Source organism: Squalius cephalus, assembly GCF_949319135.1.
Source record: "Squalius cephalus genome assembly, chromosome: 17".
NCBI classification, from domain to species: Eukaryota; Metazoa; Chordata; class Actinopteri; order Cypriniformes; family Leuciscidae; genus Squalius; species Squalius cephalus.
In genome coordinates this window covers 12,458,542-12,474,822 of record NC_137138.1, presented here as the reverse complement: position 1 = coordinate 12,474,822, position 16,281 = coordinate 12,458,542, and the positions used below count along the sequence as shown (strand labels likewise).

Genomic DNA, 16,281 nt, shown 5'->3' with positions numbered 1-16,281 from the left:
CCATTTTTTTAACATTGTTTTGTAGGATGTCTTCAGACAAAATACACAAACTATGTTAAAAAATAACATACTAAATAAAAATATATTACCTTACACAATAACAGCAACATCAGATTTCAGTGAGTGCATAAAAAATCCCTAATTTCTAGATGATTTAGTAATAGCTGCCATTTTATTTGTATTTTAAATAATTGTATTATTATTATTATTATTATCATTTACTCTGAAATTATCTTACAATATGGAGTTTAGTGCCACGTAATGTTTAATGAAATGAAAAAGAGAATGCCAGACAGAGACCTTATGAAACAAATCAAAATCAAGTCAATGAATGTAATATAATCATAATCACTAAATCATCTAGGCTACTTTTATGATTATCACAAAAGAAATGTTATGCTTTTTATGTTATAAATTATGTTGATGCTATGATGAGCTGAGGTATCAGGGTGCCAAACGTGTGTGTTCTGGCAAGCAAGTGGTATCTATCTCCAAGTTGTCCTCTAGCTAACTCTAACTGCATGTTATAAATCCACATGGTTAGTTATTATGGAGAGTGTGTTATCCACACTCAGCTGCGCACCTCCAACCAGCTCTTCAGGCTCCTGCTGTCTCTAATACATTTACATTTAATACATTTAATAACCTCCAGGAGACTTTGGGCCATCCATGGAGACAGAAACCACATTCCCTGAGGCAAGAGGCTGCACACACTCCTAGATACCAGACAAGACATTATTCTACAAATAATCCAGTCAAGCAAGAATATAATTACCAAAGTCTAGGAAAGGTGCACAAATAAATGATCTTCTCAGAGTGAACCAAAACTAATGATATACTGTAGCTTGGTCTTCAGAAGCTCAAAAACTGGAAGCACTTCAAAAACATCTCAATTTGTTTCATTGGTGACTCGCTCCCATCTTTATCGTGCAGATATTAATTGAGCTCCAAATGCAAAAACATCCTTCAAAGGTCTGAAAACTGGGACCTGCAGATTGTTGAATCCACATCATTAGCTGTGGGAGAAATTTCGAGAGCAAAAATACTATAGTTGTGAATTTGAGATGGTTTAAAACTCTTGAAGTCAGCGAGTTCACTTTCCCAGTATCACTGTGAGAGGCTGGTCAAAACTAGACGTGCTGTCTGAGTGTGGAGGGTCAATAACGCTAAGTATCATGGTACTGGAGGTCTTTTTGGATCTGATGGCACTAAGAAGATTCATGGGGGGAAACGTGTTAGACGTAGGCATCTCTGGTTCAGCTTCCCATGCTGGTTTACTCCATGACCTGATCTCTCTTCGTCTAGATGTCGTCTCCAGTCCCCGTCTGGGTTCGACTGACTCCACTGTTGATATCCCCACTCGTTTGTGACTCCTCCAGGACCAACAGCAACACTTACTACAGCAGCAACCTCTTCCGCAGGAGCTCCATCCTCGGGTGAGGAGAGCCAGCAGGTCCCTCTTGAAGGTGGTGTTGAGGGCGGCATAAACCAACGGGTTACACACTGAGTTGCTGAATCCCAGGATCTGAACCACACTGACCAGGAGAAACTCAGAGTCAAGATCAAGCTCCAGCTGACCTGTGTTTCGAGAACAGACATGCAAGGTAAGTTATAAAAGCCAATTTCCCCACAAATCAAGAAAACTTAATTTCATAAAATATTTCAGGATTGACTTTTAGGGGCATGGACACATCACGTTGTTTGCGTTTAAAAAATCGAGTCGCGAGGTAGTGGTATGAAAAAAATGCAAGGTCTTGGGACTTTTTTAGAATTCTGTCAAGAGCGAGACAGCAAAATATGAGCGTGACAGACAAAAAAACATATGGAAGAACATGTTCAGTATGAACAGCCCCTAAATTGTTAGTTGTAATCATCACAATCGCGAGTGTGATACTGTATAACAGTTCAAAAATATAACTTATTTTTTGGCACAATATTGGCAGTTAAGGCCCAATGACACCAAAAGCAATCACACCAATGCATGATAAACTTCTGTTTATTATAAGCGTACAAGATAACAATCTTTGTATAGAGTCACTAGTAGCTACTAAACCAATCTCACAATATTTGCCATAGTGCTAAGTGTGAGACAATGGATAAAAAATAGATAAATTGCATGCCGATGGTTCACAGGAATGATCTGTTGACCCTTTGATGTTTTGAGGAGGAGGAGAATCTGAAGTGAGAATGTTTTCTATACGACAGGAAAGACAGCAGCTGGCTGACAGACAAAATTATTCTTTTTTTTTTTTCATTACCCGTGAGAGGCAGAAAAAAAGACAACAAGGGAGATTGACAACAGTAAGCAGGAGGGAAGGGCACAAGAAATGTTGTTACCATAGTCAAGCAGGAGGGAGACCAGATGGAAAGGTGCCCAGCAGGCAGCAAAGAGCAGCACCACGGTGGCCATCATTCTTATTGCACGCTTCTTCCTCCTGAGAATGAAAGGCATTTCCATTGTTACAGACATGTCATTAAAAGCGCATTACAGGGGTGTCAATCAAACAGCATTTCATTTGTACCAGTCTACCAAGATCATCTGATCCAAGAGCAACAATCTAGATGCTATACAATACTTGAATATGAAAGCATCTGCTCAATGGACCTCTCAAAAGCAACGTATAATTAAATGGAATATATATATATATATACAGTGCAATGCATAAGTTAATACACCCATGCTAAAGTTGACTAAAAAGAGGAATAAAAAATCATATTTTGGAAATTGAACTTAATGCCTTAATTTAAAAAATTAGGAAAAATCCAACCTTTTAGGACACCAATTTTCTTTGTGAATGAATAATGTATCGTAAATAAATAAATGTTCTTCCTTAAAATACATGGTGCATAAGTGTGTACACCCCTATGTTAAATTCCCATAGAGGCAGGCAGATTTTTATTTTTAAGTATTTTTTTTTTATTAATTTTTAGGATACTATGCATCCTGATAAAGTTCCCTTGGCCTTTGGAATTAAAATAGCCCCACATCATCACATAGCCTTCACCATACCTAGAGATTGGCATGGGGTACTTTCCATAAGATCATCTCTCAATGCAAATCAAACTAGCTTTTAGGCTAACTGAAATAAAACCATGCCAATCTCTAGGTATGGTGAATGCTATGTGATGATGTGTGGCTATTTTAATTCCAAAGGCCAAGGGAACTTTATCAGGATGCATAGTATCCTAAAAATTAATAAAAAAAAAAATACTTAAAAATAAAAATCTGCCTGCCTCTATGGGAATTTAACATAGGGGTGTACACACTTATGCACCATGTATTTTAAGGAAGAACATTTATTTATTTACGATACATTATTCATTCACAAAGAAAATTGGTGTCCTAAAAGGTTGGATTTTTCCTAATTTTTTAAATTAAGGCATTAAGTTCAATTTCCAAAATATGATTTTTTATTCCTCTTTTTAGTCAACTTTAGCATGGGTGTATTAACTTATGCATTGCACTGTATATATATATATTATTGTTGTTTACTGGCAGCCCATGGTTCTTCAACCTTTTTCAGGATCCTTGGTGAATAGAAATGGAGCAAGGACCATCTCGGTTACGTATGTAACCCTATTACAGAATACACATATGACCCGCGAGTGGGCTGCATATGGAGAAACCCTGGGGTGTCCAGCCCACAGGGTGGAATGTTTCAACCCCAAGGGGGTCAAGGTGGCTTGCCAAGGAAAAGACACATGCTCAGAGAGGCTTACAGTGGAAATACACATGTGGGGGTTGCCCAAGGGGGGAACCATGCACATGGAGGCACCTAGCCAACACGAAAGCTGCCGGTGGCATAACTCTGGCGTAGACTTCAACGGTGCTGGAGGAACTCAGGGCTTCTCGGGGAATGGCGAGCAAGCGAAGACATCTGAGCAGATCCTAGTACCGGCTAGTTGAAGCGAGTACATGAGAGGACATTGGCTCCACTCGGAGATGGTAGAATCTCGCGAATGTGTTGTGTGTTGCCAAGCCTGCAGCTCTGCAGATGTCTGTTAGCGAGGCGCCATGCGCTAGAGCCCAAGAGGAAGCCACACTCCAGATGGAGTGTGCCTTCACACTAAGGGGGCATGGTCGACCTTGCTGCTGGTATGCCAAAGCAATGACTATCCAGTGAGACAACCTTTGCTTGGAGAGAGCCTTTCCCTTCAGCTTCCCACCATAACAGACGAAGAGCTGGTCTGAGGTCCTGAAACACTGCATTCTGTCTACGTAAGCACGGAGGACACGTACTGGACAGAGCAGTGCCAATTTTTGTCCATTTCTGGGTGTTCTTGTTTATCAATAAACATTCGCTTTTTGATTACAGTTACCTTTGTTTTTACTATTGTAATTCTGTGAGTGATTTTAATTTCCAACCCATTTTGGGTTAATTTTAACCCAGCGGTATCATCATTTTTAAACAATAGTTGAGTTAAATAAAAAAAGCCCAGCATGTTGGGTCAAACATTTAACCCAAAAACAACTCAGTGCTGATTCTGTCCCTTTTTGATCAAGCGCTGTGTTGCCAAAATGAGCCAAATTGGGTTGTTTTTAACCAAGCATTTTTGGAGTGCTCTCTTGAAGACTAACCTTGTAATTTTGTTGATTTCAGATCCCGGAAGTGTTTGAAACATGACATCATGTACTTTGTGTTTGCCCCAGAGCTCTCGCATGATCTTCCAGTACAGGATGGCCATGGTCGCCAAGGGGACCAGGAACACCAGCACGGACAGGCAGGTAGTGTAGGCCCTCCTCTGCCGCTGGCTTGGCCAGACTTCCAAACAACAGGTGTAGTGGACATCGAACAGGAAGTCATATTTCACCTGGATAGAGGAAATTCATTATGTGAACCCTTCATTCTTCTATCATGTTTCTTAAAAAAAGTCTGACAGATAGGAGGAAAGGTTAGAGGCAGCTAATACTGTATATGAATATAAGGGTCTGATTTACTGACTGACAAGCATTTCTAATGGGTAAAGAGAGCTTTTTATCCTTCTCATGAAGTTTATCTGCTGCCTTAAACAGCGTGACATCAATGACCATTTGATTGGGGTGATTCATGCAAGACGTCTTTGAAGAAAAAAGAGCTAATAGAGAACGTGAAAGCTGCACACACAAGGACAATAAACATAAAGCAAAAACACAATAAGGGGAAGGCATTATTATCTCAATGAAAACATATGAACATTGCATTTGAAGCCCTAAATGGTCTCTTCTAGCACAGCAAGCATCTAATTTGAACCTAATAGTGTTGATGCATCTGTTATTTCTAGCGGCCGCTGCCGTTCATGAGAATTACTGAGTCAAATGGCTAGATTTGTTCTGATCATATTTAAACTATCAGCAGCTTTTTTACTACTTCTTTCATGTTATCTTTTGGTTTAATAATTACAAACCATTACATAAATCAAATGATAACTATTTGTTTCTTCCCTCAGATAGATTCAGCTGATACCAAGATGAATACTGATGTTTCTGTCCCAGTTCACTGTGTTCCTTGTCTCTGATTGTTAATGACTCCAGTTTTGTCTGTGACATAATGTCCAGCAGCGAAGTGTGAGCAAACTCTAAATGGCCCATTTACTCTACAAACAGTGGTCTATGTAGTGGTGATGATAGGGATTGTTCTGGAAATGACATGTGAATGTAGTATATATTTTTTTTAAGGTTGCATGTTTACCTCCACTTTCTGGACAAACCACATGGGAGCCGCGATTGCCATGGCAACCAACCACACGGCCACTGTAATATGAAGGAAAAGACATAATATTTGTTGTTTCCGATAACTTCAAAAGAAATTGAAAGGGGTCTAAGTCAGTGGGGTCTAAAGTTTGCACTTTCATCATATCTGGACAAAATAGTTGAAACATTCTTCAAAATATCTTTGTTTGTGAAAGATTGCCAGGGCAACCAACCACACAGACAGTGTAAAATAAGGCAGAAGGACAAAATATTTTGTTATTTTCTAGAATTTTAAATGTCAGTATTGTCTAGTTCAGGGTTTTCAAACAGGTCTGGAAACCACAAATATTTTTATTATTCATTACAGCGAGATGGTCTTTCTGCTGGGCCTTAGGCCTGTCGCACCTCCAACGGTGCCTTTGATGGACTATGCATGGCAGAGGCGTCCTCTTCTCTGAGGCAGGCCTAAACCTGTCCGCATACCACAAGGGTTTGCTACAGGGTCTTCAGCTGGGGACCACCGCTCATTGACGTTTCGCCCCTTAACCCAGAACGTCTCATGGTGGCGGGGCAGTGAACAGGGACGTCTCCCTGACACCCCCTGCAGCAAGCCCTAATTAGATCTTACACCCCAAGCCTTATCTTGTCGCTTCAGCCAGAGCCAGTGGCTTGCTTTCTCAGCTTCCTCAGAGAGCTCTTTGGTGGATCTGCTCAGTTTGGCTCCCCGTAGTCCCAGGTCCTTGAGCAGACGTGATGTTGATCTGCCCACAAAACCTCTAGCTCCCACCTCCACCGGGTACAGCCTCACACTCCATCCACTTTCCCTGCACTCCGCAACCAGATCTGCATACTTTGCCTTCTTTCTTTCAGAGGCAGCTTCCAGTCCCTCCTCCCATGGCACTGTCAGCTCGATCAATATCACTGTCTTCACAGCTGCAGACCACAGCACCACGTCTGGTCTTAGGGTAGTGCTGCATATCTCCTGTGGGAACTGGAGCTGCCTTCCCAAGTCTACTTCCATCTTCCACACCGACCCTGGTGTTAACAGCTTGGTGGGTTGTCTCTTGGTGGTATGCACTTATTACTATAGTATATTATAGTAAATTATTGTGAATTATTTTACTTTGTTGTCTTTATACATATAAAAATTGGTATATTATTTTTATTACATTATATTATGTGAAACAAAAATAGTTTTTTTTTTCAACTTAAAAATAGTTATACATTATATTTGTATACATGTTTATATGTAAACATTTATACATTAAATATGGGTAATATGGGTGTTTATACATTAAAATTTATATTTTATATCTTTAACCCTTAAAAGCATACCTCGGGTCTTTAGTGACCCGGGACGTCATTTTTTAAAATTAGACATCAACCTTTTTAGTATTCCTAAATTAATTAATTATAAACAATATAACAACAAAAAACAACAACAAAATAATGCCTGTTTTCCCATTAATTTTTTGTAACAATTGTATACGGTCGCTAATGACCAAAGGTGTGTAACAGTGTAAGTATATTTTTTTCTGCACAACAATAATTGAATATTTGATAACTGAATAAGTGCAATTCACCTTTATTCCACTAGGTGGAAATGTCTGATACACAATGACACAATGATGATATGACCAGATGCTGAATGTTCTGGGAAATGAGTTCTGATGAGGACAGTGATGAGTATAAAACATCTGCTCAAACTGAACACTTCCAAGCTCCAAAAGGTAACAAAAAAAGCTTTATTTTATCCTTCTGTAATTGTTACTCTAATATCAGGAGAGTTTTATAGTATCACGACAGGTAGAGATCCATCCGTGTTACATATAGATTCGGGTCGCTAAAGACCCAAATATGTAATAATTGGCGAAACATTCATGCATTTAAGGGTTAAGAGGACCCCATCCATTATACAAAGTTCTCTCATGAAACTCTAGATGGTGCAGGCTGAAAGGTCCTTAACTCAACCCGCTTGCAATCACATTGTTATGGGCACATCTGATTGGTTCCTGCTGTTTCAGTAGCCAATGTGCTTGCGTGCTCAACCTTCAAATATGTTTTCAGAAACCCTCCACCTTCCCCAGCTCCACCTGTATAGATCTGCTATGGGTAATTCATGTACACTATATTGTACACTATATAGCAGCAGCATGTCTTGATCACAGCAGTATGTAGTGTATATATGGCAGTAGCAAGTAAATAAAAGCCTAAATTCAATCTGTTCATCATATAAAGCAATCAAGTCTTTTTGGAAAATTTGGACTAAACCGCTCAATTCATATGGATTAGTTTTATGGTCTCTTTATGAACTTTTTGAAGCGTCAAAGTGGTAGTTGTGTAGCTGTCTATGGAGGGACAGAAAGCTCTCAGATTTAATCAAAGCGCATTGATCTTCATTTGTGTTCCGAAGATGAACAAAAGCCTTACAGGTTTGAAATGATATGAAGGTGAGTTAGTAATGACAGAATTTTCGGGTTAACTAACCCTTTAAATGTATTAACAAATTTAAAGTCTAGCTGCTGTTGTAAGTGTTAATAACCACTCAGCAACATTCTTTAATTTCTCTCTCTCCATAACTCACCCAGCATCTTGATGGCATGACAGAGAAAGTAGCTGTTGCGGACATGAAGAGGATAAAGGATTCCCTGGAAACGCTCTACAGCAATACACGTCATGGTGAGCATGCTGGTCGCAATAGCAGTCACTTGTAGGAATGGTATTAGCTTGCAGAGAAAATCTCCTGTGGATGAAAAAATTAATTAGGGACAGCAAATTAATCAGTGAGACAGAAAATGAGAGAGAGAACAGGCTAATGGACTGATGAATGACTGAATAATTCCAGATGTACAGTACACAGCGGATAGGGTTAACTGTTGATAATTAACAATATATGGAATAGGATACTGAGACTTTCAGAGTATGGCTAACTTACAGAAGGAAATGTGTGGGCAGTAAATGTATGGTCTTTATGGACAATGATGAGGACAGAAGGCTAGAGAACAGGACCACACGCGCATTCTTTTCTGACACAATGCTCCTCATCACAGATTGGGTTTGTGTTGCCATGGATTTGAGGAGCAGTCTTCTCTCAGAAGTCACGAGGAGCTTTCTATAACCCTTATTTTCCAGCTCACTGATCCTCAAAAATTCCAAATGAAATCTCGAATAATACATCTGCTGCATGCTGGACATGACTGTCCTTCATTATGCCATGCCATTACATTAAAGGTCAATGACTCTTGCGGAAGACAGAATCTAAAACACAACATGACGCATGCTAATGGCATATGCAATGCAAACTGCAAACTATGCCTGATTTGTAGAGTAAAGCAAATGGCAGGCATAGCTTGTTGTCTTATATTTACTTAATATTTGTTTTGGTTTATGTCAAGTGTTAAAATTTTGGCTGGTTATCATAGTCCAGTTAGGCCCTGCTTGTAGGCCCTGCAAAAAGCCTATTTTTTATCCATTGACGGCCAATCAAAAGTAGTCATTTATTATGATGAAATAAAATGTCCAGAACTGGACAAACCAAAAAAACTTGTTTGTTTTAATGCATCAAATATTAGATTTTATAAATAAATAAAAAATAAAGATGTATATACAGTGCTGGTCAGAATTATTTTCCCCCTTGGTAAATATGATCAAAGATGGCTGTAAAAAATAAATCTGCATTGTTTATCCTTTTGATATTTTTTTTTTAAATGTTGAAATAAATGTTTTTCTCCAAAACACAATGGGAACAATTATTTGCCCCCTTTTATTAAATACTTTTTACAACCTCCTTTTGCCAAAATAACAGTTCTGAGTCTTCTTCTATATTGCCTGATGAGTTTGGAGAAGACATGACAAGAGATCAGAGACCATTCCTCCATACAGAATCTCTCCAGATCCTTCAGATTCCCAGAACCATGTTGGTGCTTCTTCTCTTCAGTTCAGCCCTCTCATCTTCTATTGGTTTCAGGTCTGGGACTGGGATGGCCATTGCAGATGCTTGGTTTTGTGCTCAGTGACCCATTTTTGTTTTGATTTTGATGTTTGTTTTTGGATCCTGTTGGAAGATCCAAACATGGCCCGTTATAAGATTTCTAGCACAGGCTGTCAGGTTTAGATTTTTATCTGTTGGTATTTGATGGAATCCATGATGCCATGTATCTGAACAAGATGTCCAGGACCTCTGGCAGAAAATTAGACCCACAGCATTAAAGACACAGCAGAGTATTTCATTTTATACATGGGGTAGTTTTTATCCCTGTCTGCACCAAACCAATATTAAGTGTTTGCTGCCAAAAAAGCTCTTTTTTTTGTTTCATCTGACCATAGAACGTTTGAAAACTAACTGACACTACTGGAACTTCAAACGGGACAGTTCTATCTTTAATGCTGTGGGCCTAATTTTCTGCCAGAGGTCCTGGACATCTTGTTCAGACATGGCACATGGAAGACTCTTGGAATGACTCTTATCTTGGAAAAAGGAGGTTGCAAAAAGTATTTAATAAAAGGGGGCAAATATCTGTTCCCAACGTGTTTTGGAGAAAAACATTTATATCATAATGTGATTTTCCCTCCACATTCAATTCTTTTACTTCAATAAAAGGTTAGATTTTTGCATTTTTTAAATAAAATATCAAAAGGATTAACAATGCAGATTTATTTTTTACAGCCATCTTTTATCATATTTGCCAAGGGGGCAAATAATTCTGACCAGCACTGTATATGCATTATATCCCATTGGGATCAGTTTTTATTTTATTTTTAAAGAAAGATTATACTTTTATTCAGAAAGGGCACATTAAAATGATCAAAACTGACAGTAAAGACTTTTACATTGCTGTAAAGAATAAATGCTGTTCTTTTGAGCTTTCTATTAATCAAATAATCCTGCTGAATCAGTGTTTTCATCTGATAATACTAAGAAATGTTTCTTGAGCATCAAATCAGCATATTAGAATGATTTCAGAAGGATCACGTGACACTGAAGACTAAAGTAATGATGCTGAAAATACAGCTTATCCATTACAAAACTAAATTACATTTTTAAAATATATTAACATAGCTGTAGTTTTAAATTGTAATAATATTTCAGTATTCATTTATCTTTATATTTTCAGTAACAATATTACAGTTTTTACTGTCAAAGAAACCAAATAAATGCAGCCTTGGTGAGCATAAGATACTTTTTTCAAAAACACAAAAAAATAATTGAACATTGTTTCTACAGCAACACAAGCACATTAACATTTGTTATTTACACAAACATTGTAATTATGGAAATATGGACAGCTGCAAGGATTCCAAGAACTTCAGGTAAAGGGCTCATTTATAATTCAACTGCATGTTCCACCGATCTTGATTAATCAATGGTGACCTTCCATCTCATCAATGGATACTTGGAGCTCTAATGTGAGTGGACTTGTTGCACATAATTAAGGTGTTGAGAAACCATACCACACAAATACAGATAAATGCAGTCACAAGCACACAACATGCAGATGTTTCAAAACAACAGTGCCTTTCTGTGCCTTTAAGTGAGGCTGTTTCTGGTCACGACGACTCAATTATGGATGATAACTCCATTGTAGACATAGTCTACTTTTAGGATGGCCGTGAATGTTAATCAGCCATCAGCAAAATCTTAAGCTGAAGAAGGCTAAAATCTTATGTACAGGTCCATTGAATTGTCTGACAGCATAATAATGTCTGTCAGATTAATGTGTGTTCCAGAAATTATACATTACATTATGTAAATTAACTATTTTTCGATGTTTCGTTTTTTTTAGCTGTGATGATACTGCATGTTTCTGTATTCACCCTCATGTCATTTCAAACCTGTATTTCAACTGTTTTTGTCCAGGCAATCAAAGTCAATGGGGTCTAAAACAACATTGGACCGTTTTGACATGGTCGAAAAAACACGGAGGCATTTTTCACAGAAGACATACAGGTTTGGCAGAACATGAGAGTCAGTAAATGATGACAGGATTTTTATTTTGCAGTGAATTATTATTAACATCAGAAACCCTTTTCGGAGATGGAAAAGGAATGAATTATTACGATAGCTTAAGATACCTAGACATTTCTAAACAGTTTATGTCTCTTTTAAAAACCTCAATGCTCATTTTTGTGCTTCAATGGTATGTGCAGTTTTGCACCTGATTTATTCAATGGCATGAATTCATGATTCAAGCGCATCTTTTATTCAGTGCCCATGTATTGAAGTGTAGCACAAACCTTTTTGAATTGTGTAGGTTTATGAATGAACAAGTAAAGCATGTGTAGAAAGCATTGAAAACCTTTACACTTTACTCAAAGTACTTTGAGTTTATGTATTAATTGCCATAAATTACTTTATTAGCTTCATCAGTGTCTTTGCTCATGTACTGTGAACTAAGAGTATATGTATGTACTCTCTATTTCAGCGATTTCTATTTACATTTTCAAAGCTTTCGCTTTATAAAACTGAGACTGAAAAAAACATAATGAAGGAAAAATGAGGTGGCCAAATGGATATACACAGTTATGAAACATCATAAACACAACAGAAACTAAGATTTCTGCCAAGCGTGAACAAAAATAACTCTACCTGCCAACCAGTTGGTGAAGAAGTGCTGAAACAGTGTGGCAGGAACACACACTATGGATATCAGAAGGTCACTGAGTGCCAGAGAGCAAATGAAAAAGGTGCTGGGAGATTGCAGAGCCTTCCTGCGACATAAGAGAACCAGCACCGCCCCGTTACCCACCACCGCAAACCCAAAGATGAGCATGTAGAGCAGGCCAAAAACCGGAAGCAGGGCACTAGGGAGTCTGGGCACAGCAACCAATGGAGGAATGGAGTATTCCTGGATGAACTGCCAGCGAGAGAGGTTGGAAGCCTTCAGCATGAGGTCCAGAAGATGGGCGGTCAGGTTCATATTGATGGTTTTCAAGGGTGTAATTTGTTTGAAGAATTCCGGTATTGATACTTCCTTTGTAGCACCCACTGTGGTCTAGCAACAGTTCTTCTGATCTCTGGAGTCTAAGTTTGCGATTTCTCCATAGAGCCTGTGTAATATTGATTTGTTTCTTTTGATAATGATGGCTTACAGGCATATGTCATGGTTGTTCCTTGATGATGATGAAGCCTTTCATGCCTTTATCTGATTTTGGGACAATCTGTTGTGTTCATTGACAGGCTGCTGCTCTGCTTGACAAAAACCTGTTCAGTCAAAAGTTGTGTGATACCAGCTTTATAATGACGCCCCACTGTTGACTCTCAGTATGTCAGAATATCCTTTAGTTGTTCCAGCTCCTTCTTGTCAATGCCTGATATCACATTGTATTATGGCTCATTTTTTGCATGATCCTTTGTCATCTTCACAGTCCAGGTTTCTGTAATTGTAATGCTTTCTCCATAATGGATTGTATTCAATCAGTCTTCGTCTTGCAATCTTGCAGTATGCTGACAAATGAAGAAACATGGCTCTGTTTATATGATTTGAATGCTTCACATTAATAATCCTAATATTAAGGGAGACCGGAGCTAGTTGTCTCACTTTTTACTTTTTACTTCACTTTTATTTTTATTTTTTAAAGTAGTCCTAAATGTCTGTATTAATACACACGTTACAGGCTTTAAAACATTCAAAACATATGTGACAACTTGCCCCAACCTGCCATCTATGAAAAATATCCTTTTCCTGACTGAGAACACAGTTGGGTAGAATCTACTTCCATGATATAGCCTACAGTATAGTTTACCCAAAATACCCAAGCGCTATTAAAATATGATGATAGGGAAATTGTAGTTTAGATGACAGTACTTTTATTTATTTATTTATTTAAGTGAAAAATAGAGAAACGCATATTTGTGTAGGCCTATTTGAAATGAATGACTTTATAAACTTTATATTTACTGAGATGCAGCCCTTGAGACAACGTCGCCTTGTGGCACCATCGTTCTCTAACCGCATTAATATAGCCTCACTGTCTCTTAAAATTATACTGTTGCGATTATATTAAATGTAAACAGTAAATTATATTTACATGCATATTTTTTGGAGTCAGTTTCTTGCAAAATAAACACAAGCAAATAAATATCCAATTATAGGTTAGCCTTAAAGCCTATCATAAAATACGAGACGAGAGATATATCTTGTAGATATTTACATTTGCTAATTAAAAAGAAAATTAAATGTTAATCGGTTAATTTTGCATTAGAAAGGTGGATATGCTTTTAAGGTTACAGGAATGTTTTAAAAAATCGATTTCATCTTCACATCTCTAAACAGGCGACTCGAGATAATGTTATGAAGTACACTAGCTTATAATAAAGCGACACATTTTCTTCCAGCAGATCATTGAAGTAATGGGAAATGTTTAAATCCACTGTTTAAAGAGAGATATTGTATAGAAATAACGAAAACACTTCGCGCACTTACTGTGATCTGATTCGGTGTCTCGTTATTCCTTCAAAGTTTCTCCGACGCGATTTTGAACTTCTTCTCCCTTCATTGCCTCACTGAGATGCTTTGAAAACCATCATCTTCTCAACACGCACCAAGCGGGTTTTATCATTTATGTATTTATTAACTGGAAACAGTCAGTCATGCGTTCCTCTTCCAAGATAGAGTAACAAACACCGACAGTCCAACATTCAACATCTGTGTGTTAGCCAACCAGCGACAGAGCAGTACAGAAGAAACACTCCCCTGAGCTACATGCGATGCTTTATTCGGTTGCTTTATCTATCTATCTATCTATCTATCTATCTATCTATCTATCTATCTATCTATCTATCTATCTATCTATCTATCTATCTATCTATCTATCTATCTATCTATCTGTCTCTGTCTGTCTGTCTGTCATTTTGATCAGACAAAAAAAAGAAACTATGCTGTTTGTATTGACTTTTACAGCATAACAACAAATTAAGTTATGTTGACTTAAATTACAGGAAACATACCTTCCTCCATACTTTAGAATTATGTTTTAATTATAAGATTATGTTTAATATGATGTGACACCCACGATAGGCAACTATGATTTTCCTAGGGTATTGTAAGTGTGTTGTTTTCATTCTCAAGCCTCAAAGCATGATTTCCAACTCTTTTTAACTTGCCGTTGAAGTAGTAGAAGTGATCATTTTCAGCTTCAATTTGATCAACTTTATCCATATTACTTTGGGTAACTTGTTTTGAACTCTGATATTTTCTCAGGGGTGATGGTTGTAGTGCATTCTGCGACATGAAAGTTCGCTCTGTTGAAGGCTCTTGTATATATTTCACCGTTGAAGGCTCTTGTGGTCTTGGTGTTGTATTATAAAACATATGTTTTATCATCTTCTCCTGGCATCTTTTCAACCCAGAACTGGTGCGGTGAATTAGTCCAAAGCAACCATCTTCATCTGTTTCTTTATATGTGGTTGTTTTCTCTATTGATGTTTTATCTTCTTGTATCAGTATCTCTATTTCTGTTGTACATTCTGTTTCAGGAAGTTCTGTTGACCTTTCTACCTCGTGTTCAGTCACATGTTCATGTTTTCTGGAAGGGGTTGGTGTAACTGGTTCATTTTTTGCAAGGTCTGATCTTAAATCATATTTTGACTGTCTTTCTTCATATGTGGTGTCTGTTCTCTCCACAGGTGTTTTATCTTCTGGTGTTTGTAACTCAATTTCTGTTGTACATTCTGTTTCGAGAGACTCAGTTGTCATTGTTGTCTCTGATCTGGTCACTGTGAAATCTTCTGCATATTTTGTGGAAGTAGTTGGTGTCATTGGTTCATTTTCACCTTTTGTCTTAGTTGTTTCTGAAATGAAATAATCAGGTTCTGGTCGTCTTTCTTCATATGTGGTGTCTGTTCTCCCCACAGCTGTTTTTCCTTCTGATTGTAATAATTCGATTTCTGTGGTACATTCAGTTTCAGGAGCCTCTGTTGTCATTCTTTTGTCCTGTTCAGTCTCTATTAAATCTTCTGCATATTTTCTAAATGTAGTTGGTGTAACAGATTCATTTGTACCATCAGATGCAAGAATTTTTGAACTTAAATCATCAATTATTATCAACTTCTCCTGACATCTTTTCAGCCCAGAGGGGGTGCGATGAATTAGTCCATAGCAACCATCTTCATCTGTTTCTTTATATGTGGTTGTTCTCTCTATTGATGTTTTATCTTCTTGTATCAGTATCTCTATTTCTGTTGTACATTCTGTTTCAGGAAGTTCTGTTGTCATTTCTACCTCGTGTTCAGTCACATGTTCATGTTTTCTGGAAGGGGTTGGTGTAACTGGTTCATTTTTTGCAAGATCTTCTGATCTTAAACCATCATATTTTGACTGTGTTTCTTCATATGTTGTGTCTGTTCTCTCCACAGGTGTTTTTCCTTCTGATTTTAATAATTCGATTTCTGTGGTACATTCAGTTTCAAGAGCCTCTGTTGTCATTCTTTTGTCCTGTTCAGTCTCCATTAAATCTTCTGTATATTTTATAAATGTGGTTGGTGTAACTAATTCATTTGTACCATCAGATGCAAGAATTTTTGAACTTAAATCATCAATTATTATCAACTTCTCCTGACATCTTTTCAACCCAGAGCTTGTGCGATGCATTAGTCCAAAGCAACCATCTTC

General features: G+C 37.7%; 1 protein-coding gene across 1 annotated transcript; it reads right to left on the bottom strand.

Moving 5' to 3' along the window:
* Positions 1-404: 404 nt before the first annotated feature.
* On the bottom strand, positions 405-14,326 carry LOC307144708 (pyroglutamylated RF-amide peptide receptor). Its single transcript, XM_079847275.1, has 7 exons — positions 14,095-14,326; positions 12,258-13,115; positions 8,256-8,414; positions 5,670-5,731; positions 4,580-4,812; positions 2,338-2,435; positions 405-1,578 (listed from the first exon to the last, which is right to left on the bottom strand). Exons 2-7 carry the CDS (start codon positions 12,586-12,588, stop codon positions 1,094-1,096), a joined length of 1,368 nt encoding a protein of 455 aa, XP_079703401.1. The 5' UTR covers positions 12,589-13,115; positions 14,095-14,326; the 3' UTR covers positions 405-1,093.
* Positions 14,327-16,281: the final 1,955 nt, after the last annotated feature.

Excerpts from the sequence above, each read along its gene's own strand:
- LOC307144708 (XM_079847275.1), bottom strand. The coding sequence starts at position 12,588 with ATGAACCTGACCGCCCATCTTCTGGACCTCATGCTGAAGGCTTCCAAC. Across the intron at positions 5,732-8,255 it reads TCATGCCATCAAGATGCTGG|TGGCCGTGTGGTTGGTTGCC; the intron begins GTGAGTTATGGA and ends TTCATATTACAG. Across the intron at positions 4,813-5,669 it reads GGTTTGTCCAGAAAGTGGAG|GTGAAATATGACTTCCTGTT; the intron begins GTAAACATGCAA and ends TCCTCTATCCAG.